General features: G+C 31.2%; 1 protein-coding gene across 1 annotated transcript in view; it reads left to right on the top strand.

The window, feature by feature from the left end:
* The first annotated feature begins 11973 nt into the window (after positions 1-11973).
* LOC119683633 (low-density lipoprotein receptor-related protein 1-like) overlaps positions 11974-26469 on the top strand; it is a 24921-nt gene continuing 10425 nt past the window's right edge. Inside the window, exons 1-9 of the mRNA XM_038097421.1 lie at positions 11974-12025; positions 16663-16776; positions 23244-23369; positions 23605-23724; positions 23818-24060; positions 24221-24472; positions 24575-24734; positions 24849-25065; positions 25521-25704. Coding sequence (XP_037953349.1) covers positions 11974-12025; positions 16663-16776; positions 23244-23369; positions 23605-23724; positions 23818-24060; positions 24221-24472; positions 24575-24734; positions 24849-25065; positions 25521-25704 — 1468 coding nt within the window. The remainder of the gene's footprint in view (positions 12026-16662; positions 16777-23243; positions 23370-23604; positions 23725-23817; positions 24061-24220; positions 24473-24574; positions 24735-24848; positions 25066-25520; positions 25705-26469) is intronic.

Below are 26469 nucleotides of genomic sequence, written 5' to 3'. Positions count from 1 at the left end.
ATATATTGAATAAGACAATTGCCAAGTTTATGTGAGATTTGTATAATTAAATTTTTATGGAATTTAACATTTTTTGTATTTATAAAAGATTATATGTGAATTTATAAAAGCAATATTATAATTATATACTACTACATGTCTATCAAAATAATAACCCAATAATGACCACATTTCGATAAGCTTCCATTACGAAATCAGCACATAATGGCGCAGATTCCACATTGGCATGGATTATCATTTGATATCCTTTGAAGTAGAACATAACCGCATTAGTTTATTGTTGCTAAATATTTCAGTTTTTCAGTCGCGTCACGTTGACAATAATCTCATTTCATTATGACTTTTTCGAATGCGAAATAGCGAATCTATTGTTACGTTGTATCTGAGGTTGATGCCAACTGCGTTTCAACTAGTGCGAATTACTGCTGGTGTTAAGTTACTACTGTTGACATGCCTCACTACAAATGATTGTCAGTTCTCTACAGTTTCGTTAAAACATCGCATTTCCCGCCCATGCGTTTGAATAATGCGATAAACAGAGTCTGTCATTTTTACTCTAATTTTGTACAAATAAGAAGTTGCGGACAACGACTGTTTCCATTAACTTTGAATAATAAATTTATTAATTTTTTGAAAAAAAATATGTAGTACATAAATTTATTTAAATATGCTGTATTTCGTTTTCATTTCAGTTTCACTTCGATTGATCTATTTAAATTAATATATACGTCAGGTATGAACTGAGTTTAGTAGTTCATAACATACTGCCGAGTCTATGATGTCATTTTACAGATTGCTTTATTTAATAAAATTTCTTAATAAATAACAAACTAACATTACTTACGAGACTCACTATTTATATTTTGAGCCCTGACTCAAAGTTTGACATTATTAAACCTAACCTACATTAGACTTTTTGTCAAAAGAGCGTTATTTGTGTTATTTACAGTGATCTGTAAATTGAGTGTTCGCGATGATTGAGTGTTCGTAAATTTTCGTGCGATGATTTATTGCGACTTTCGACGCAATAAATGCACCCAAGACATGAGTGCATCGAACACTTTACTTCCACATTTGGCGATGAAGCTTCATGCTTTTCCACTGTGAAACGCTGGTACAATGATTTAAATCATGACGAAATTCGATTAGGTCGTTTAAAAACAGTTGTGCTAAATTGATGCTGTGCTAAAACTGATAATTCAAGATTCTCATGCGGCATACTCTGAGATTGAGAGAATCCTAGGCATTAGTTCCACCAGCATATATAAAATATTGTACAACCATTTAGCCGTGAGAAAATGAATAAATCATTTGACAAAATCTGAAAAATATTCTCGTATCGATTGGTGTACACAAATGCTCAGGAAGTACAAAAGTGGTGCTTCTAAAGATATATATAAGATTGTTACAGGTGCCGAATGATAGATATATGCGTATGAGCCGGAACGTTAACAGCAGCCGACTGTATGGGTGTTTCAAGATGAACCAAATCCAACAAAAGTTGCTCGCACTCAAAGAAATTCGAAACAAGTGGTCGCTTGTTTTTTTCGGGTCATGTGGCAACTATGAGTATACCATTACAGGAACGTAAAACGGTCAATTCCGAATGGTACCAGTATACAACCATATGTTTACCGGAAGTCATCAGTGATATACTTAAAACAAACAAGCGCCATTGGATCATTCTCCATTAAGACAATGCGAGTGCTTACACATCTCGTCTGTTAACCGATTTTTTGAACATTAAAAAAATCGAATCGATGGGTCATCGATGGTACAGTCCTGATTTGGCACCCATTGACTTATTCTTGTCATTGAAAGCGATCGTCAAGAATAAACTGCGTAGACAACGATTTTTGTCGGCGGAAGAAGCCGTTGTTGCATTAAAAAATCATGTTTTGGAGGTGTCTGATAAAGATTGTAAAAAATGCTTGGAAAAAATGGTTTGAACGCATGCAAAAGTTTATTAATCGTAAAGAAGAATACTTCGACTTTCAATGAGAAGTTAGTATTTTTTCATTATTTGGCTAAAAATCTAAATAGCGATCCTCGTATTATCAACTCATTGTATATAAATTTGATGGAAATATTTGATGGAAATCATGAATCTCGCTTCTACTCTACACTTTTTTCAAACTACCAAAAACATTCTAGTTCTTCTTAGTCATTAGACTTAATCGTTAGTGAATTCCGCGTTGCCATCTAAAGTTATTGTAAGATTATTTCTATTAATCAAACCCATACAAACAGTAGTACATTGTATTCATTGCAGATGTATTTCATACAGATGTGTTGTCTGAAAAATAGTTGTATGTATTTTTTAATATTTCATCTTAATTTATTTATACATATTTTTTTTAAAAAATTGATTTGCTGTTGGTAAATTTATCACAATTAAAAAAAATATTAGTACTTTTAAAAAATTTTTATTTTTAATTATTTGATACTAATGATGTCTATAGCAAAACAATCTAAACAACAATGTTACTATACCAGCTCAAAAACTGTAGTCCCTATGGACACAATTGCAGAAGAGCAAGAAAATGAATCGGATTTCAGTGCTGTGAGAGAACCTAAAAGCTCGATACAATTCACTATTACCAACACAAATGTTCAGAATGAATTAGGTAATACTTTAAACATAAATGGAAGGAAGCGCAAATTTGAGGACACATGCAATCCAATGTGTCCATGTATACACAGTGTATCTAAGAAAAGTTGTCAATCTTAATATACAAATTTCATAAGGAGTTGCAGATAGAGATATTTACTATATTTTTGGATAGCATTAATTGCAAAATATGCGGGAAAGCATATTTAAGTTCAATAACTTTTATTAAATTTCTGTCGCCCTATTTAGAAACTCCACAATAATCCAATAATCCAATATTCGTAATAAATTATCAATGTTTATTAAAAGAGGAATATAGTTTCACTTCACGAATATATATTACAAGCAAGACTATAAATGATAAGATTTTGAAATTGATTTATATTTTTATTTACTAATCTCTTTACTCTTTCTTCTTTCGGTACAGTGTAATAAACACCATTCTATTTCTCCTTCTAAAAGATACATGCTTTTTATTCTTTCAAAGATTCTTTCCTGTCGACAAATTTTAAAATTTGCTCGTTAATGGTAAATTGTGCTTTATACATTGATCTTTGTTTTATCCACTCCCTTTTCACTTTCTTCCCACGGTGTACAAACTCTTCCAACAGTTCTTTAACATTTGACGAATCTGCACGACTCAGTTCTTTTTGTGGATACGGTGGAGGAACAGCAGTCTTGATACTTTGCTTTGGCGCTGATATACACATTTCCTCTCCATTATCCTCCTGTTTAATTTGAATTTCATTATCTTTTGTGGTATTGATCGATTTTTTTTCATTTTGTAACCATGCGCGACAAATAGGAAACATTGGTTTTGCTTCTGTACAATTTATAGTATTGATAGAACGACCCCCAATATCTACAAAAACTGTTTTTGAAACTTCCAAATCTGATATTTCCATTTGTAATCCATTCTGTGCTTCATCCGATTCTATCTCGAAAAGAAGTTGATTTTCATTCATCTCTATTATGCCTATATCTTCCTTAAAATCATCAATCTCCATGATTGCTTACCGGAACAACCCTGCCTTAATTGCGTTTTATTTATGAGTTTAGAAAACTTCTGTAAAAGATATTTTTAAAAGTTTTTTATAATAAAAAAATTACTTAAATATATATTTACCTCAGCTATGAAAAATTTTAAAGGGACAGTTATTTTAATAAAACTGAATTGTCAAAAAAAATAAACCAAAAGAGACAGACAATATATGAACAGGATGTCTATATATGCATATATATTTATTTGAAAGCTTCGATATTAACCAGGCTAATATAGATGTAGTGATTCTTCTTCAGCTGATATTCACAATAAAGTTAAATTATTTCAAATTTTTAGATATATACTTTTTTAATATATTTTTAAATGTGTTAAACACAACGTTTACACCAATTATAAATCTTATAAATCGTTGGATTTTGTCAAAAATAATATATAATAATTGGGATATTTTAGGTATTTACAGATATTTATAAAGCATTATTTGTACAAGAATGAAAATTTCTTTAAACAATAAATAACTGTCATTTCAGTGCTAGATTTTTATTGTCAAGTTGAAATTCGACCATTCACTCTAATTTTGCATTATATGGTATGAATTTAGCTATTTCATTCATTACCATTGTATCTTGTTGCTCTATTTTACATAATGAGATCAAGGAATTAAAACCACAAATCAAGATGCCGGAATATATCCAATGCACTATTAAGCTCAAGTCACTTACTACACTAGTAAATGTTTATTACTGCAGTTTATAGACTACAGCATTGCGTATAATCGGGCACAATTCTACAGAATTCTACAGTATCGCGGAGATTCCGTAAAAACTTTGGTAAACACATTGAATTAGTTGAAACCAACTCCTTAAGGTAATAAAACTGGCAATAACCACGGAGTGAAAGGAAAAACTAAAAAAGTTCAGGATAAGCCCACTCAAACCCGTCATTTGTTTTATTAGTGACTTCTACTTATGCATAAGTAATGCAGAAAACAACACTGAGAATATACCAACGTAATAATAAACACAACCGAAGACAGACCCAGGGAGGACTACTACAGCACTACTAAATCTTGTAGGGCCGTACTTTTCTAAAAAAAATAATCCAGTAGAATTGGTCGACGAACAAACGTCGATATCTAAAGAGATTGTGTGGCACCTAGCGATGTTGCGAAAAGAATAAAATCGAACTGTGCGGTAGCACAACCAATTAACTGGTTCTGGTCCATTTTACATTTTATATATTATATCGAGTCTATTCTAATATTGTTTTTAATAAAAATCGAGTTTTGTTCACATATAACATCGTAAATGTCACAATTACATTTTACACGATTATTAAATCCCAGTCTTTTATTCTGAACCTTTAAGCTTCATCACCTGGTTATTTCTTATGAGAGCTAAGCGCTAACAAGTGAAATTGTGTAGTGCAAAAATATTTCATCCACCTGCCAGGCTATGAGGTCAATGACACAGAACATCATGCATTACGCATATTTGTGAAGTCATCAGTACTGTTGACAGTCTACGTAGGAAAATAATATTAAAATTAATGTAAATGGAATCAGGCAAAGAGTCATGCTCAATGCCAAGACAAAAGTGCCATTTGCTCCATTATGCAGCGAAGTGTTGCATACTTTTTAGGGCTATGCACCAGTTTATTTCTGCGATTGTTTGGTTCAGAGTGCAATGGAATATGCATTAAGTCAACAAGCAAGGCAAGAATTTTTAGCACAATTAACCACACAAAAAATGCTAGTGTAAATAATATGAAATGCATTTATTGGAAAGTATTTATTGGAGCGTAGTTCGACTGCAATTCAGTAAATTAGACTAAACAATATTTTGTTAAAAATGTCGTTATTTACGCTTGCATTCATGTAAACTACATTTCCGTGTCCTTTAAAAGAATTTTTTATTAACGAAGTGAAAAGCATAAAAACTGCATACAAGTGTTAAAAAAATGTTTCTTCATTAATGTTGACATGGCAGGATACTGAACTTTGACAAATTCTCACATATAAAAAATAAAAAATTTTTTTAACTATTTCTATGTAGTTTCAAAGAGGTATTCGTAACAAATTTGAGCTTTCTAACAACCTCCGTCATTAACCTATCCTAAGCCTAAGTAAATGCTTTGCTTTAAGAGTTGCAGTATATTAGGAAGAAACTTACTTTTACTTTAAGTGTTGGTACAAAGTGAGTTACTGAGGGTCTTGCTTGGTTTTAGTAGTAAATTTGGTTTCTTTGTAACGTTTGAAGTATGCTTAACATATATATTTTTGTCGATTTTTATTCAGCACTTCTTCACATGTTAGCACTTTAATTTTCTCATATTAGCACCAACTCAGCATGACATAGAGTTGGTCTTCCACTTCCACTTCCACGTCCTGCTTAGTTTAATTTACTTTCCTTCTCCTATTACTCAGTTGGTTATCGTTAGTCTTTGGCCAGCTTCCTGCAAGATCCCGTCAATATGTTGAACTACTATCAAATACATACAATCATAAAGTTTCTGCTTCGACAACACTTTTATGACTACTTAACTAAGGAAAAAGTTCACAAAAATCTTACATACTTATGTTCATATAATTATTTATATATGTCTGTGGGTATGCATGTCTATGCAATGTCTGTGTGCAAGTAAAAGTCATAAATTTTTTCATTCACTACTAAAGGAGAAAGAAATTTTATTTCGTTTTCATGAGGCGAAGAAAGCAAATAACTATTTTATGCAAAAAGTTTAGTTTATTGTTGCACATTTCTTCGACACCGCTGGTAATGGGTGGTATTTTATGTACCTGAAGTATATACTAAATATTTAATATAACATATACATATGTATACTATAAGGTATTTCAATAATTTGTAAGCATGAGTGTCATATCTTTTTGTTTCAGGTTAAAAGCAAATTTATTCTGTCAATGATATAGTCATATTTTAACTACCACTATTTACATTTATCACTTCAAAGATCCAAAAGTTTATATTATCACTATAATGATTTCAAATTTCAACAGTGTATATTTTGAAGATAGTACTATGATATTAAACCTTATTTATGTGTCTCAACAACAAAATTTGATGTGATCATATTACTTTCAAGGAATATATATATAACCATTAGCTTGGTTGACAACCGGTTGTTCAAAGTACAAGTCTATAGATTTTTAACGGGATTACCTACCCTGAAGGTTTAACGTGTAACGTATAGTGTGCTCTTCATATAAGTTAACAACGTAAACATTGAAGGTGTCAGCGGATAATATATTTTTTAATAAATATTATCATATTTATTTTAACATATTATTTAACATATTTAACATATTAATTGTAAAATATTAATAATAAAAAATATATATAGTTTCCTCTTAGGGAAGCAGCTTAGTCTATCAGAAAATGCAATATGCTTTAGGTCATAGCACTTAGTTGGAAATTGTATCTCTACATCGAATGAAAGTAAATGAGTTCACTCATTCTTCCCGATTAACTGCATGTTTTTACCACAGCCACCACGATACTCTCATTAATGAGGTCAACATCTATTAGTCAGGACAGCCAAAGTTGTGGGCGTGTGGTACGTAGGCATGCCTTAACTCAGAGATATTTTAATCCTTACCCCGAAGGTGGTTAAAGTATAAAATGTTTATTTTTATCATATATATAAACCATACGGTTTTCGAAGGGTTTATATACAAATATTTGTTTGTATTTCACATTTTGATTGGTACATCTTTTGATAGCTATGTGTAACATATGTTGTGATAGTTAACACTCTAAATTAGTTTATACTGTATGTTAATAAATATAAATAACATATTTTGATACGATAGTAATAAGTAACAAAACAACACCGTGTGTTAATTTAATCTAAATACAAACTAGTCTGAACAGAAGAGCCTCAAATACTGCCATAAAGCAATTACAGATAGCACAAAACCTGGTTATAAGAAGACAATTTAAGATTCCATGGTATATTAGAACAACAGACATACACAGAGATCTAAGGATCGACTCAGTGAAAAAATATATCAAGGACAGCGCCCTAAAATTATTCACAAAAGTTGATACGCTGCCTAACCCCGCCCTAACAAAAGTCAAGTCCACCTCAGGACCCACAGAACGATATGCTGACCTACGGTCTATCATCAATTAAAAGATAAATAAACTATATGAATTCCTGCATAGTGAAAGCCTAGTGTGGGGTAGGGATAAGCCCCTAGACACAAAAGAGTAAAAGTGCGCAATAGCACTAACTCAGGAAACCACAATAACAACAACAATAAAATTTAATATGAATATCGAGTAACATCCACATTCATCACATCCCAAAATTTCTAAAGTCGTTCATTTGATATATGGTAGTAAATATGTTGTAATGTTGTATATAGTAAACGATTGCAATTACTCGGAAAAATGTGTCAAAATTTTATGTAAATGTATGAGTGTATATATGTAACGTTAAATATGAGTGACTAATTTAAATTTAAACATATAGACAATCACTACTTAATTGATCTATTTCATCTAGCTATCTAACTTTATAAGACTTCCATTATCTGCATTGCTGTGTTACACAAACTGTTATTGACAAAGTTAATAAATTCTTTTAGTACTATACGAAAGATTTCACGACGTATTTGATCTATTTCGTTGAACTTTAGGGAGCATCTAATGTCACCTTTATTGTGTTAAAATTATCTTTTTAAACTTAGTATATTTGTACGGTATCAAATATCATTGCCAAAAGATCTAGTACAATGATATAGGCCACAATTTTTTTTGTTTCTTAAGTTTAGTATCCTAGGTACGATTAAGCAATTGTCGTTGACTATAATATCTCACCACTCTCACTGTAGTCTACCATTATTGAATATAGTAGCCAGCGACTATTAAAGTTAAGATAAAAAAGAGGAGCACAGCTTCCCTACTCTTTGTATATTATAAAATATGGTTCTATTGTCAATTATTTAATTTTTTTATGAATGAAAGAGTATGTTATCTTTTTCTGCAACACATCTAAACAAAAAATGGGTTAAATGTCTAAACCTATCTACAATTTATTCAATCAATGTAGATTCAGATATATGAAAACGTTCGTAGAAATAATTCTTAAAATATTTTTGCATATTTAGGATATTCTTGTGCTGCATATAAATTTTTAAGTGAATGTCCTTTATATTTTGTTGTTTAATAGCACATCCTTGTGCTATATTTGTGTTGCTCATTTTTATTGTTCGTATCAATTTATGCTCTATTTATGCCCAAATTATTTCCAAAATGCTGTTGTGCAAAACCATAAATGTAAATTTTTTGAATTTTTAAAGAATTTTGAAGTGTTTTGTGGTAAAACCATAACAAAATCATTTACATTCCATGTCAACTAAAGGACGAACTTTACGGTAAAATTTTGATTGTAGAGTTTGCTTTGATTTGCAAATTTAATTATGGATGAGTTTTATAAGTTTTAATAATCAAAATGGTTTCAACTAAATCAAATCTATCTCAATCTATTGAACCGTCTGACATGTGTTAGAAATGTTGGTACTATTTGATTGCATATTTATAAGATACAGTATAAAAAATTAGAAGTAAACAATTTTTCTCAAAGAAAAACTGACATTTGCATTGATAATACATTTTTGTGGTACAACAAATTAGTTGTTGCCACTGTATCTGAAGCCATTTTTGTATATCGAAACCACAAAAAGGATTTCACAAATATTTTAGTGATGATCTATGTACAAATACGAATACAATATGTTTCTTGCAAAATGTGGTTTAAAATAAATGCATTTCGAAATGCTTAGAAACTCTTGATGTATTTGTATGAATATTGTATTTGTATGAACGTTTATTAAGAATAGTAGTACTAGAACGTTTCAATGCACTTTATTTTGTATCCTTAATTCTCTAAATTTATTTTCTAATTTCAACTTTAACGATAGTGTTTCATATGTTTATGTTAACAAAAAATAAAAAAAAACATCTCAATTCATAAACGCTTGTTTGTAGCAGTTATGTACTCGCACCTTGGCTTACGTAGAAGTACATTATTGTTTATTAAGTTTGTTGTACGTAAACTTATGCTAAGCAACATTTAAACCGCATAATTTTTCTCCTTTTGTATCTGTATCTTTGCTTACGTATGCTTCACCAGCAATTTCAGCTCTTGAGTTTGCTGCTTGCTCACGTTTAGATACATATTGCTTTTTTGCATTGTCGCACATCTTCGGTTAAAAGCACATATCCTTCGCATGTCTAGAGTGCTAGAGTGCTATGACTGGAGTTCGAAAGTTGGCTTCGGAAATGTTCTCCTGTAGTGGCTGTTAATCTAATTTGCTTTGCCGTACGACATAACTTTCTAGTAGTGCTGTCAATAGATAGACACAGGAGAATATCTGCAATATTTTTTCTTTTCTTTTCTTTTCCTTACTATTTTAACTTATTTACAGTAGATTGGTTGTGAAACTACTTAAGCAATTTTTCAGAACATTAAAGTATCTAAAAAAATATGCAAATAAAATGCTAAATAAAGACATTGTAATTTGTGTTTTCTGCTTATGTGAACTTAAAACATATTTGGTAATAAAAATAGTTTCTTCATATATTTTTCTATATTCTTCTATGTTATATGATTTGAGAAGCTTCAATTTCTGAACCACTCCGAATTGATGATTACAAATCGTGTAGATACATTCACTTTCCACAGTTTCCACACTTGTCGTGAAGTACTAGAACTAGTGCAAATATAAGAAATTACTTCCGCTACTGTACATCAATTGAGCAAAATAAACAAACCATAGAAATGAACTTTAATAAAAGCCAAATCAAAAATAAATAAATTTTTAAAAACCAAAGTAACAAGACAGAAATGTAAATAATTCCCTTGAAAAGTAAACAGCAATCGTAACTTCTTTATTATTCAACTCCATTTCGTGCAACTCCTTTTATTTGCTCCCATATCTCTATATCTCTTTTCCTAAACACATTTTTTTGGTTTTATTCTCAGTGTAAATTTCCAACAATAATATTCCATCATTATTTAATGTCCTTGAATTTTAAGGAAAGCAAGGCGTAAGCGTTCGCTTTAAGACTGCTTTAGGAACAGTAGGGTTTTGAAGCACCCAACGGCGTCATCAATATACAAGGCATTGTGCGCAAACTTAAAGGATTTGTGTGGCATAACAAAATACAACACGGAAAGAATTCTCCACTTTTTCTCCGCAAAAAATCGAAAGAACTTCAGCAAGGACTACCTCAATAAATTCTATAGCAGGCACGTGTATACATTGAACGTGCAGTTTTTTACATTCATATCTGAGCATCCTTTGGTGTTTAGGTGTATGCATTCATGTGCTGCGGTGAAATTGAAATAAATTATGAGGCAGCCTTGGTGGCATGGATGGAGTCAGAAAAGGAGAATGTTAAATTCTAGAAACACAAAACGTTTGAAGTCTATTCTAAAAGGATTCAAAGTATGCTGGTGCTTCACAAAACAAATCTAAAAGATTAGGATTACATTGTATAAGAAGAATATTATGTTTAAGATGTACAATGTTAAGAACGAGCGCAACACAGAATTTTAAATCACTGAATTAAAATTGAAAAATTGTAAAAGGATTCATTATTAAAATGCATATAGCATAAAAATAATTTTGAATTCAATTTAAAATTAGAAAATCTTGATAAAAACAAGAATATATGTAAAAATCCAATCCTTATCCAAAAATCCGAGCTAGGCATTAGAAGGTTTAGAAAGTATTGATATTTTAATTTAATAATATTAAACTCATATGGACATAATTATCGATACTTACAGCCCGTGCCCGAAATGCTTTTTTTGCAACGCAACATCCACATTTGACTATGTGGATACTGTAAGCCGAAGAAATGTTGCTCAAAAAGTGGTAGTAATCTGCAGTTCATGGTAGTTGTCTGAGGATCATTATGGCAGTTTAACAGAAAAAGATAGATTAAATCCATGTTTCTTTGATTCAATGTTGTATATATGTTATTTTAACACAATGTTCTGCCAATGTTTTTTTATCAATTGAGCGGGATGTTGCATATACTCTTAACTACCTACAGATACATAATATATCAGAAGGAAAAGATGGAGTGTTGATTGATTGTTATTGAAATTGAAATTGATTTGTAAAAAAAATAATTAATTAGTTAAAAAATATTTTAATAGAAATAATGTTTAGTTTTTCGTTATCTTTAAAAATTCTTAATATATATTGTTATATAAATATACAAATTCTTAGCGCTACAATACCTTGAACTGAATTATGATACATAAATAGTGTACATTTTATCTTAAATTTAAGGAAATTCGCATAACATTTCACTGCGAAATAATGTCACAAAGCATAGAACCCAGATCGAATGTTGAATTCCGTTTCGAATTGGGTAAAAAAGTTGAAGAGTTCAGTATTGCAAGCACATGTTAAAATTTCCGGAAAGAATCTGTCAAATACGTCAGCAATTGTAACTGATGATAAAAGATGATGGTTTCAAGCCAAAATTACCAGAAGAAATTACCAGAAGGAAAAGTAAATAACTTTTTCAGAAGAATAAAACTAAGATATTGCAGATATTTTTGTCTCAGAAGATCAGACTGTGAATGTACTGTATTGTAGAACTAAGGGTTCTTTCAGGATTGTGGATCAAAAATATTTATTGTTCGTTTGGGTATCATTAGACAAAGCTTTAATAACGTAAACTTTTAATCAAAAACAAATCTTACTAATCTTATAATTTCAACTTATTCATCTGATTTAAGTAGATGCGTCTACTGGATATTCCACAAATCGAAATTGACCCTGAAAGAAAATCAATACTATTTCAATACTATTCCATTTATCATCGTATCATCGGATCTATTCGTTTTCTATTCTAAATCTGATAATTCACCTGATGATTTAAATATTTCTTAATAGCTATACCATAGTTAAATTCTGTTTATTTATGTATTTAAATAAAAAACAAGTTCAAGCCAAATTATTACATACAAATTAAGTATTTAATGATTCAAACTTGAAATTGAAATGAAAAGCATTTATGCTATTAAATACCAACTGGTAGCTGTGAAAGCACATATATCTATTAAAAACAGCATATTTAGTTGCGTTTAATATTTAAATTAAATACTTTAACCCTTTTTTGCATCTAGAATATTTAAAATTTTAAACAAATGAAAAGGGTTTCCCTAGAACCTCAATGTACAATGAACCACGTACAAAGAAAGCCTTCAGTTTGCTCAAAGCCCTTTCCACACACTGCTGTGTATGTTAATAGCCTGTTTTATGAAAAATTAAGCAAGGAGTGCTTAAACAAATTTTCAGCATGTTGGCTCAGAACTCTTCTGTCTGCCAACTATACTCTTATACTCGTATATTCGTATACTCGTACAAAAACCGCACGGAAATTATGCTAAAATTATGGGAACTTCAAAGCAACAACTTGCAACAGATTATACTCGTACCTAAGATTGCTAGACTCGCAAGTGTACACGACGCTACATAAGTTATCTGAAACGTGCCGAAAATATTGTTGTGAAATTACTGGCAGACTCTGGTAGTCAGAGTGCCCGAAATTTATATAGCACGTCTTTGTCGCTCCTCAGGAACAAATGTACATTAATGACGGTTGCAGAAGTTTTCGTAGGAAGTCAGAGCAAGTCACACTGCCAAGTGTTTGTAGTTAAAATTCCATTTTAGTTTCTGCAGGTTGGTCCGTCTGGCTGGCTTATGTTGTAAAATTAAATTTTAAATCAATTTGCTGGAAGTATTTTGTCGTGTGCTCGTTATATTTTCCTTTATGAATTAACATCATAAAAAACTGAAAGTAGCTGAATAAAACTAAATATTTTTTGTATTTTTTGCTGGTAGCGTTTTTTGTTTTTCAACTCCAAATAATTAAAAATTATTAATTTATAAACCATTTTCTAATAGTTTTCTAACATGAAAATAACATTTTTTGTTTATAATTTTTAAGACTACAAGTATCAACAGTTGAACTCTTTGGAATACTTGACTATAAATAAATTTAAATTTGAAGAATTTTGAAATTGAATTGATTTAATGTTAGTTACCAGATATAGATATATAAACATATTAGAAAGATTTTTAATGTAATTGATACTAATAAATTAAGATACAAAAAAGAACTATAGAGGATAGCATAAAAGTGAAAAAATTGTGCTAAAACCTATTTATGCTATTTTATTTCAAAAGCTACCCTAATAGGTCAGAGCTTCATCTCATTGATGGTAGATCAGCTTGCGCCTCCATTGATTCCGCTTACCAGGAACAAAATGGGTGTAAAACCTGTTTATACTGATTTGTTTCAAAATCTACCCTAATAGGTCACAGCTTCATCTCCTTGGTGGTAGATCAGCTTGCGCCTCCATTGATTCCGCTTATCAGGAACATATGTTTTTTAAAAATGGGTGTAAAACCTATTTATACTGATTTGTTTCAAAATCTACCCTAATAGGTCTCAACTTCATCTCCTTCGTGGTAGATCAGTTTGCGCCTCCATTGATTTCGCTTACCAGGAACATATGTTTTTTAAAAATGGTTGTGCGGTTTGCTAATATTAAATGAAAAACTTTATTTTATAATAATGTTGGCTGTTCGTATTATCAACAATTTAATGGTTAAATATTATTTTATCAATTAAGTTGGCATTTTTTTTAGGTGGAGAAATTATTTTAAATTAAAATACAAATTAATTAGCAAATTAATTCTGAACTTTGAGTAATTTGGAATTTTATAATATTTAAAACCTCATAAATAGTTAAAAAAGCTTATAAATTTATTAATTACCAAATAAATGAAAACATTGCATTTTGAAACTATTTGTGGTTTTATTCTCTGAAATATTGAAATTAAATAAAATCCTTAGTTTTTAAATATTCACAAATTTGCCATTTTTAATGTTTGATTTAACAGGATTTAAATAAATAAATGGTTGGTATGTGCCATACAACCCGACAAAAAAATCAAATAACACAATTTGTATTTCTATTAGAAGAATCGTTGCGAATCGTTAACTACCTTATGTCCTCAATTATGTCCATCAATTAAATCAGTTATGATAAATAAGAGGAAAAAAAATTTAAAGAAAACAAAAATTAACTTCATTGCCTTATGCGATTCTCTAGATCTACAATAGAAAAATAGCTATGTTTGTAGTTAACGAAATTCTCTTTATTAAACGTTAAACAGATCATATCCAGACTGCCCTAATAGCAAGAAGTAGCACAACTACAGCAAGCACGTTTTTTGGTCTAAAAATACACTTTAAAAAATACTGGAATATATGTTTCTGGAATATAGACGTATGCGCTGCTGCCTGTCGCAAAAATACCTACTACAGAGTCTACATAGCGGTTTAACTATTTGGTAAATACCATTTGCCCAAACCATTTAGCATCACAAGGGACTAAAGATATATGCGTGACTTACGGCCAGCCAGATTAACCTAATCAAACTTCAGAAAAATGTGAGAACATGAAAGTCAAGTTCGGCTTTGGGTCAGTTAATTAAGGTGTGCTGACACTGACTTTCAAATTTGGTAGGGCATGAGTTCGATTCCTGGTACTTGCAGCCTCAAAAAATTATTTACGAATAATTAAGACAATAATTATTTCCAAGACCACTGACGATGGGTATTTGGCAGTACTCGAAACATCGAAACAGCTGTATGGTCAGCTAAAAATTCAGTTAATTAAAATAATATAAAAATGAGTTTTTGTTGTTGTAGTTCACTACTTTTCGAGAAACCTCTTTATAATTATTAATTGACATACAAGTTTCGGTTCTTCAAACTGTCATTACTTTGTTTTTAATTCTTTACTTTATGAAAATATTTTTGCCAATCCGTCTTCCAGTTCCAAACATTACCATTCATTTCATCTTTTCGACGAATAATAATTGATAGGGTTTTATCAAAATTGGACATATATTTTTCACACGTATCCACAACATATATGTATGTCTATATAAATATATATATATACTTAAATATGTATATATTTGTGGATATGAAAATGTTTTGGGGATGCCTTCCTATGAGAAGGAAATAAAACACAAATCAACTTTTTCTCTTTATTCGCATCCTCACCTCTATTTTTTAAGGGAACAGAACCTTTTTGAACTCTCGGATATCGTAATTTAAGCACAAGTGGACCTTCATCATACTTTACTGTACGCTTAAAAAGCATTAAGCTAACCATTAAAGGCTAGTTTTATGGTTCTTACCAAAACCATAAAAGTCAACATAAAAACCCTTAACAATATTAAACAGATAAAAAGTTTATTAGAGCACATAAAAGTCAACCTCTCCGGAAAAGAAGAAGAAATCCAAAACTGCCACGAAAGTGGGAAAGGTAGGAGGTTCACGTGTTTTGCAGCACTTGCGTGTGAAAACTACAAATGCATATGGATTTGAATACACACACGAGTTTTGCTTACGTGCGAGTATGAGTAGAAGTAGGAGTTGAGTGCGAGAAATGAGAAGTGTGGCGTGTGGCGTGTGGAGTGCTTTGTGGTCGCGTGCTACAACTGTGAGCGCGTAGTTATTTCGAGCTTTTAATAGCTTCGTTTCTATTGTTGTTGTTGTTGTTGTTGTTGTTGTTGTTGTTGCTGTTGTTGTGTGTGTAATTGTAGTCGCTTTTTTTATTACAGTTGCTAAATTTTGCTAATGACGCGAAAATTTTAAGTCACGTTTCTTAGTGCCGCGAACAACAAACAACCAACATTATTGTTCTTGTGTTGTTATTGTCATTTAAAATGCTGGCACGTTCCAGACTTTACATATGCACGCCACTAATTTATGAGAGTATGCGAGCTTAGACACACATACATACACCTTTTCATCGAGAATGAAAATTTCATTCACTCACGATGAAAATCTTAATTTCTTCTATCCTTTGCGGTTTAGAATGCAATTCTAAAATTCTCGTTTTGGATTAATTTTCTCAAGAAAAGTCTACACCAGTTTCATAACTGAAATAATTTTCCTATATTTTCTTCTTTCAGCCACATGTCCGCCATCATATTTCAAATGCAACGACGGCCCTTGTATACCGATGCGCTGGAAATGTGATTCTAAACGCGACTGTGTGGATGGTTCCGATGAGCTGCACGATTGCGGTAAGTTCGGTTATAGAAGTATACTACTAGAAAGTTCATTATGTGATAAGCCACGTCTTACTGAGGCTGTTATGTTCATATATGAAAAAAGTAATATTATGTTGAGCCTTTTTCAAGTTGGTGCATCTGGGTACTTTTACTGTTTGATAGCTGGGGGGTTTTCTGCAGAGTCCCATGTTCATATATGAAAAAAGTAATATTATGTTGAGCCTTTTTCAAGTTGGTGCATCTGGGTACTTTTACTGTTTGATAGCTGGGGGGTTTTCTGCAGAGTCCCATCCATGTCACTGACTAATTTGTGTTTCCTCATAAGCGAAAAAATAATAAAGATGTTAAAAAAGACAAATACACATTTTTTCGTATTTGACTTATCATTTCTTATGATAGTTGTGTCTATAATAAATCTGAATCGATATGCATACATTTTGAAAAAGTACTACATGCTATTCACATTCAATATATACTCAATTTAAATAAATTGCTTTGCAAAAAGATAAAAAACCTGAGTTCCGAGTTCAGATATAGGTAATCGGTTATAAGTTTTAGTCATTTCAACGAATATATAACGAATATGAATATTTCTTTTTCGAAAAGTATATTATACTTATATTTTCAAAATTTTATTCAAAAGCAGTGTTCTAAACTCTTGGAATAAATTCTATCAATATCAATAAAAGTTATGTGTTTGGACATCTAAACCTTGTTATCAATTATACTCCAAAAAGTTACAGAGTCGTGTTTAATAAATTTTAATCGTCTTTTACGTCAGGCATGCCTGATTTCGGGAATATTCTAACCCCTATTCCGAATTGCGGTTGACACAGAGAAATAAACGTAATACAGAAAAAAACACACAAAAACTAAAAGACAAGTAGATTTGTCTCGTATCGCTGATAAAAAAATCTACATTTTATAGGGCCTTGATGCTTTTTTACTCTTAAACAAACTTCTTATAAGTATAATATATTTTTATCAAATTACGTAAGTGAGATATCTGGACAGAGATCGTCCCTGTTGAATTAATTATAAACATTTTTGATTTCACATTCCTCGTAATTCCAGGTCAAGGTTTGCCTGATATTGATATCTGAAGGTGTTGTGTAGTGAGTTGAACAATATCCTGGTGAGCAGCGGCTGTCTCTTCCTTGGATGAAAGCGATCATAAGCTACAGTAGTTGTGATCATGCAAGTACAGCGTTAATGTTTAAAGAGTATAAAATGCAAAATAGGTATAAATATATTTTTAACACTGCTTTCAGGCCAGAAGGGATCTACATAAGAATAAATTTCCGTCTATATGTGGTAAACTGGTGAGCAAATGAAAAGAATATTACATCGAAGAATCGAGAACTTCTACAGTAAACTGCCTGTAAATACAAAAACCCATACATATTATTTTGATAATTTTGCAAACATATAGACCATCTATTCGTTATGAAATACTTTTTGGTGCACTTTTAGGAAGTGAGAACCGCCGCGTATGCTCCCGTTGGCTACGCCCATACTGCTTATGTCTTGAAATCAACTTTTAAATTAGTGGGTTTTTCATTATATATGATAGTGGATCGTTAAAAAATCTGAATATTATAGAAAGGCTATTTATTATTCCCTAAAAGAACTATTTCTAATTTTGTTTAACAATTATTTTTGAATTAATCAAGAGTTACATCTGGATATTTAAATTTTTAAATAGATGTGATTTTATCTTCATTAGATGTTTTTAATAATGCATATAACCATTCTAAAAAGGTATAGTATCCTGTTGTAATTTCTGAAATTTATTTTTAATAAGTCAATTATGAGTTCATCAGTTACAAAACATTTGTATTTTGATTAAATACTATTTATTTATTAAAAAAAATTCTACACTTATTAATTGAAAAATTCTACACTTATTTTATTTTTAGTTATTGTTTAGACATTTTTATTAAAAGGAATCTACTTCTGTCGTCTTTCCCTTCGTCTTTCGGCACTAACTTGTGGTAATTGAAATATTTCATCAAGTGTCACATGTCTACGTTTTCATTGAAATTAATTATATGAGACGACAATGCCTTCACGACATGGCATCAGGGCATGGTAACACATCACATCAGTTCGCATTGCATCGATATTGCCTATTGTCCACCCCACAGCCTAAATTGAAATAAATTAAGCTGGAGACAATGTTCAGTTTGTTCAGTTCATTCAGTTTGCTCTGTCAACAGTGCACTGACGAATGAATGCATTTATGGAAAAATTTGAAAACTTTTATCTTGGCAGGTTATTCGTTAAGTTAAATTGTGCATTGCTACCGCAATTACAACCCATGGAATTTATAATTTTATTTTATTTGATTGTAAAGCCTCTCTATTCCCATGCACTAAGGTGCTCTACATTGATTCCATTTATAGACAACGTAGCGGACTTTTGAACTTGTCCCGTTCATTTTCAGACGAATGTAAATAAGCGAATGTGAACTTTATTTGCAATGTTATGAATACCAGTGAACTCTTTCAACCCACCATGTTGGAATAATTCTATAAATTTATTTGCTATCCATTTGGTATATCTTGAGAAACATTGATTGTTGAAATTAATAATTTATTTGAAATCTACATTATTAATTTTTCATTTCGATTTATGATGAATATCGTAATTTACATCTCATATTGAAAACTATAATATGAATATCGAAAATTTACATTGTGTTTGATATTTAATGAAGTTATATTAAATCATATTAAAAAAAACGTTTAAAGTAATATATTAACTAAGATTATCCTATTTTATAAATCTACGTTCCTTCACAGTACGTTATCTGTCTGGTCATTTTAAATTGTCTGGTCATATTGTCTGAGGTAACAGAATATTATTCGAATTTTAGTTAAATTTTTTGTAACCGTCAGGTTTGGGTGCTAGAAGGAATATTTTTGACCATCGGCTGATATTAGGAACGTCTTAAGAGAGATAGTGGGATTTCTACCTTTCATTCGAAAAACTGGATAGGTTCTAATAAGCTAGAGTTATTTGCTAGCACAAATATGTACTATTGATGTAGTGGTTTGCTTCACTTTTCTAATCTAAATCGTGATTATATAAAAACTTTAGTTTGTTTTTACTTTAACATAAACGTTGGTTAATAAGTTTTTTTTTAAATGATTTAATCAAAGTGATCTTTTCCAGACATTTTTTAGAAAACGTTCATTTTAATTGAAATACTAATACCAATACATAAATCTAGACTTATATCAGCCATTATTTATTTCATGGTCTTGCTGACCTTTGAAAATAGATCTGAGCTTCTTTCAAAATTGCACGATTGTTAAACTTTTTTTTTAAAAATTGATTGTATCACAAGATGTGAGGCATGTTTTTGGAGCCTCTATCGTCCAAGTGGAAATTATCTAATCCATGCTATAAAAAATCAGTAATTATGTTTCTGTAGCGTTATTTATCGGCGGTAACTGTAACGCCATAAAGTATAGTAGCCCATAAAGTACATTGATCCGCTTGTTTGTATGAAATGTGTTGTATGGACAGTAGTGAAGGTTTTTTTTCCCTCCCAAGTGTGACAATTTTGATTATTTACTAAGGCATTAAAGCAGAGCTTAGGTTCACAGCTAAACATGATTCTATATGCTATCGCCGTAAAGCTCAGTTTGCAAAATTTCTAAACAATCATTTAGTTGAAATTCCTAAATCTGATTATTACAAACCTCAAAATAAATATCTTTATAAATAATGTTTGGTATCTGATAACCAAATAAAAGTACGAGTTTTATAGAACGTTGCTAATTGATTGCTTTTGTTTTTATTTAAATGGACTCTTAATCCATCATTCCATTTCAATTCTTCGATGCATTATAAATAGTTAGCTCTACGCCGATTATATATGCCATATATACCATAAATATCGTAAAACATATTAAACTTAAATATTTCTCACAGATAGTTTTAAAACGCTAATAATCTCGTCATCTTTGCAGTGATGATGGTTTTGAGGATAGTTCTGGGAAAGACTTTGCAAATTTCTTCACTTTCTGTCTATTGTAAGTCCTGCACCATGTCGACTAAAGGCCTTAAATTAAAGCTGAAAAATAATAATTAATTTTAGAAAAGCTTTTTATATATTTTGTATAGTTATATACAAATATTTTAATAATTTGGAGCAATAAAGATTTAGGTAATCTATTTGAAAATGGTGAAAATATTCACACAGTTCTAATGGGAATACCTGAGAGTTGTACTTGTACTTCCCATTAAGTCTGCGCAACAACATTAATTTTAAAATAGTAAACTTTTTTGCTATTTTACATTAAAATTATTTGCTCTTGTTGGTTTGATTGACATTTGTTGGAAGTACAGGCTTCTCCTGTTAAGTGCAAAATGTACAAACTTTACTCATAAACAATTCAAACATGCCACCAGTTACTTAGAGCGGTGGAAGGAGAGTCTCATGGCTACATTAGAAAATTAAAAATGTTCCGGTCTTAGTTGGATTTACACTTGCTTGCATTTGAGACATTATGTTGTAAATGATCATTTAAATTTTAAAATTATTTAAAAGATTCGAAGTTGTTCCTTTTTGGTGCTGTGCAAACGCTGCACAGCATACCAAATAAATACAAATACAAAGAAACTGAAAAAATGAAATACTATATTCTTTATTGGTGTCTAAAGACTTCATAGAATGCTGGAGCGTTAAATGGATGCAAATAACAGACGATTCCCCAGTTGAGTTTGAGCTCCCGGGAAGCTATAAACATGCAATCTCATTTACATATTGTCTTGACGAAGTTATGAGTGTGCCCTTAAGTTCTTACGTTTTGAGTATCATAAATATCTCAGAAAACATAAAATTTCTACAGTTTTAGTTTTTATTCTTTTGGAAATGTGTTCCAATAATCATAATAACAATTTTAAAACAAAAATAAAAAAAAACGACTTAAGAAGCGTGACATTTCATATGGCACAAGAGATTCGCTTGAAGTTATTTTATTGGAAATATATCTTAGTCAACTTACAAAAACATTGAAGTATGAATTAAAATTAGAGTTTGGGTTTAAATTCTATTGATTTTAGGAAAACGTATTCACACCATAAAATTGTAATTCTTTATTAAAATTAACTAGATTTTCTTAATAATAAGATTTCTATTTACCATAATATAGACAAAATATACCAAATATATATATATATACTACTTAACTTACTTGATGACTACTTAACTTGATGAGAATTATACGACACACCTCTAAAAACTTAGAGGAGATAGCCTGTAACCAAAAAGTGCTCAAAATTCGCACTAATTCTTCGCTCAATACCTGATACCTGCAACGAAGAATATTTCTCTAGTTTTCCTTTTGCAACTACAATGATATCGTGGCAAATAGTATAGATAATAATGGGTTGGTAAGATACAGTACTATTATATAGGTTCATAGTATTATACATATTAACTCCTATATCCTTCAATAAACGCATTAATAGACTAAAAATAACTGTAGAGGTAGAGCGTGACTAGCAAAGAGAACAACCCTTCCAAACATAACAAGGCAACTCTGTATGAAAACACGTCACAAAAGTCAAACCCTATTAAGTTTAACAAGAAATAATGTCAATCTGTTTATGTTTGTTATTACAGATTGTTGTTTGAAAAATATATACGTGACCATATTGAGTACTCCAATAAGAACTTCTGTAGAAACTGTCAGAATTATCACAAAAAACAAACGATTAAACTTTTGTTGTGGCGATGTTTGGCTTTCTTCAGACAAGGAATAATTTTTATATTAGAAAATTAGACTAAAAGTTGCAATCTTCCGATTGAAAAATTATATGAATCCCAAGACTTTCTATATTCGAGGCAGTCTAAATAGTAATTATAAATAAAACAAGGAAGATAATGAATCACTTTGTAAACATAATACATTACCTTTTACTTAATAAATAGGCAAAAATTAATTCAATTTATTAAATTTTAATTTGACACTATTTTTTAACTTGGACTCATCATCCGCAATAATATGTTATATGAATCAGAACTTCGAATCGGACATTTTTGATTCCATGACAAAAGACGATTAACAAAAAGAACCAAATTAAATCTGAAAAGTTCTTTAAAATTGACTTGACTCCAGATACTTTTTAATCGGAAAGCGTTGTTTTTCGTCATCGTAAAGTCTTGATTTCTTGTATTCCATTTTTTTCGTTTCGTTAAAAATTTATACGTATATAAATAAATTTATACGTATAAGTATAAATTTATACGTATATAAATAAATTTATACGTATAAGTATAAATTTATACGTATATAAATACTTATTTATAATAAATATAAAATTATTAAAGATATAATGCATTCCACTAAATTATAAATGTGCAGAATATATTGCATATAGGAATATTTAAGTTAAATTACGAGATATTCAAGTATCATAAAAGCACAGTATTTTAATCTGTTTCTTATTTCTCTTCGTTTCAGCGAATGCATCCAAGTGTAATGAGGGTCAATTTCAGTGCGAAAAGAGTCAGAAGTGTATTCCCAAAAATTGGTTTTGCGATGGTGAATTAGACTGTGGCATTTCTGATAATTCGGATGAAAAAAATTGTAAGTAACATCGCACTCTAAGAAGAACTTCCAACTTAAACTACTTTATTCAAAATGCCGAAAAATCTAACTTAATACTTTGCCTGATTTTCTTCCGTCCACATTTTCTTAAGTCGTATTATCTTTATTTTATATAGAATAACTTTCAGTTATTTTCATTGAGTTTAATTTTCCAAATATTGTGTCATCCAAAACTTTTAATATACTTTCGCAACTACTACATTTGCATTTGCAGGTCCCTCGGATACTGTTAAATGTTTATCCTACCAAAACGAGTGCAAAAATGGTGTCTGTCTGGATATTTCGCGTTTCTGTGATGGTGTCTGGGACTGTGATAATGATGAGTTAAATTGTGGTAAGGAAATGCAAACATTCCCACATTTTAACATAAATTCGCCATATTCTATGGCGATAAGTAACTGTGTATTTGCTCTGTTTTTCACTACAGAAACTCAAGATGCCAAATGTGCCAATTTAAATTGTTCCTTCAACTGCAAACTAACGCCGCAAGGTCCAACTTGTTATTGTCCACCTGGGCAAGAACCTGTCAACGGTACACAATGTGTCGATTATGATGAGTGCTCCGTTGAGGGAATGTGCGACCAGTTCTGCCATAATACGCCAGGTTCATACGAATGCTCTTGTGCCACAGGTTATCTAAAACAAAAGAATCGTTGCTTCGCCATAAATGGTAAGTTAAGCCAACTTTTTGAATGTATGTATGGTTGTTAATATGTGTATGCATGTGTGCGTGTAAGTATGTCTACTATATATTGCATAATTTTGCCTGCAGGCACTTAACATTAGTTACCTATACTGCAGTGATTCGCAAATTTCTGTAATATTTTTAGTGCCCAAAACGGAGAATGCTTCACTGGTATTCGTAACTCAGTCGGATGTGCGTCGTGTAAACACAACCGGCGAGTTGTTAGGACACTTTGAGTCACCCGATGTATCCGCCATTGAAATTTGGCATCGTAATCGCACTCTCTGCGCCATGTACTCCAGTGCTTGGACGACTATTTATATGAAATGTCATCGCATCGATGATTTAAGCGTGAGCTGGACAATGCCACTACCTGAAATAATTACTTGTACGCATTGTAAGTACACAATAAAAAGCAATGAAAGCAAAGTATCCTTTTGTAGTCATAGTCATTGCTGGACCTTTTAAATGTGCATTGCTTATTGTTTTATTTTTGTAGCCATCGATAAATTACGTTTGGACTGGATATCGGGAAATTGGTATTTCATAAGTAATGAGCCTGGTTTGATGTTCATGTGCACGAATAACATGCAATATTGCAGCGTTATATTGGAGGAGGTGAATAGTCCCTCCTCCATGGTATTGGATCCCACTAAAGGGTAAAACATAAGAAATGCTTTTGCAAAAAAACCAACAAAAGCAAGCTTTTGTCGTGGTTGTTGCGGTTGCAGTCATGTTTAATTTTTTAATTGTATCATTATTTTTGCTTGCAGGTTCATTTTCTTTACCGAGTGGAGTCCAAGCTTGTCACGTGCCAATCTTGATGGTAGCAACCGTACGGTGATAGTATCAACACAAATTTTCTATCCGAGCCGTGTGACATTGGATCTGCCCAATGAACATGTCTATTGGATTGATATTTATAAGGATTTTATTGAGCGCACTGATTACGGAGGACACAAGCGCTGGTCGCTAAAGAAAACTGCAGATGTGAGTACCTTTAAAAAGGTAGCAAAAGGTAGCAATGACTGCCTGCAAGTGTGATTAAATAGCCTCAAGTAGAAGGCATGTACTTTTATTGCCGACAATATGAAGTCGTCGATGCAATGGAATAAATTTATTATAAGATTTCGCAACAGTGATTTCATTGTTGTTGTTTGCTACAAGATGTATGAGTGAATTTTAATTATTAGTGTAGCACGTTTGGCGCGTGGGCATTTTAGATGACATCCATGCACTGCTGAGTGTTGAACTGAATTTTTAATCAAACGAGCAACGTGCCGTATAAGTAACCATTACTACTTTGAGCCGTAATAATATTCACTTCTGTCCGCTTTTGATTGTAAATTCATTTTTTCAGAATTTTGAAATTGTTGACTGCCTCGTTTCGTTTCCTTTCGTTATTTAAAAGTTTTTTTCTTGCTCTGTTTTTCTCTTCGTTTCAGACACATATTCCTGTTAAGTCCCTACATGCGATTGAAGTTTTCGAGAATACTGTGTACATTGCCCCTTGGACTGATAGTGTGATAATAACCATGAACAAATTTACCCTTAAGGCTGAACAAATCGTTAAAAATGTTAAACGCCCGTACGATTTCAGAATATTCCACCGTCAGAAGCAACCAGAGGGTAAGTTTACAGTGTGCAAACACTAACTTAAACAAGCAAAACCACTAGATACATCTATATTAAATTACATATTTCTATTGTACGGAGAATTAGCAGTTGCTTTTACATAATTCATATTGCTAGGAAAAAACTTGATTTGTACAATGTGAGACTATTGCAAGGAATGGCAAGGAATAGTATATATGCTCTACTACTATGTTATCATTGCACAATAGTAACTAAGTTATTTTTGAAAATAGTTTCGATTTTAGGAGTTCTTATTCACCACAAATCAATATTTCAAATAGCAAAACTTACAATTACATTAGCAGTATGCAACCCTCCCGCTTTTTTGCTGAATGCTCGGCATATAATACAACAAGAGAGCTTGAGGAACTAATTATAACTAGACTAGACTTATTAAATTAATCTTATATACAGATTTGACTTACTTAGGTAATGATCAGGACCCTTAGAACACTTGACTTAATCAATGGTAACCTTTACGTGGGAAAACGATAGCTCATCGTAACGGATACACATAGCGCAAAATCATTAATATGAGAATTCTCAATATTGGGCTATGGGAACACTCCCTATCACTGTTGGAATAAATAAGAAGATAAACTTATACTAATCGTAATATACATTAAGGAACTGCGGAAGTTTTGTTACTTTAGAATACATTCTAAATTTCAGGTCGTTTAAACATAACACCCTGTATCTAGCCAGTAATCCGCATATGCCATGAAATAATAAACGTATGCCTATGACTATAACAGAGAT

This window comes from Teleopsis dalmanni, chromosome 2 (genome assembly GCF_002237135.1).
Source record: "Teleopsis dalmanni isolate 2A chromosome 2, ASM223713v2, whole genome shotgun sequence".
NCBI lineage: Eukaryota > Metazoa > Arthropoda > Insecta > Diptera > Diopsidae > Teleopsis > Teleopsis dalmanni.
Note: the sequence above shows the minus strand (reverse complement) of the source record. Positions and strands in the feature narration are given on the sequence as shown.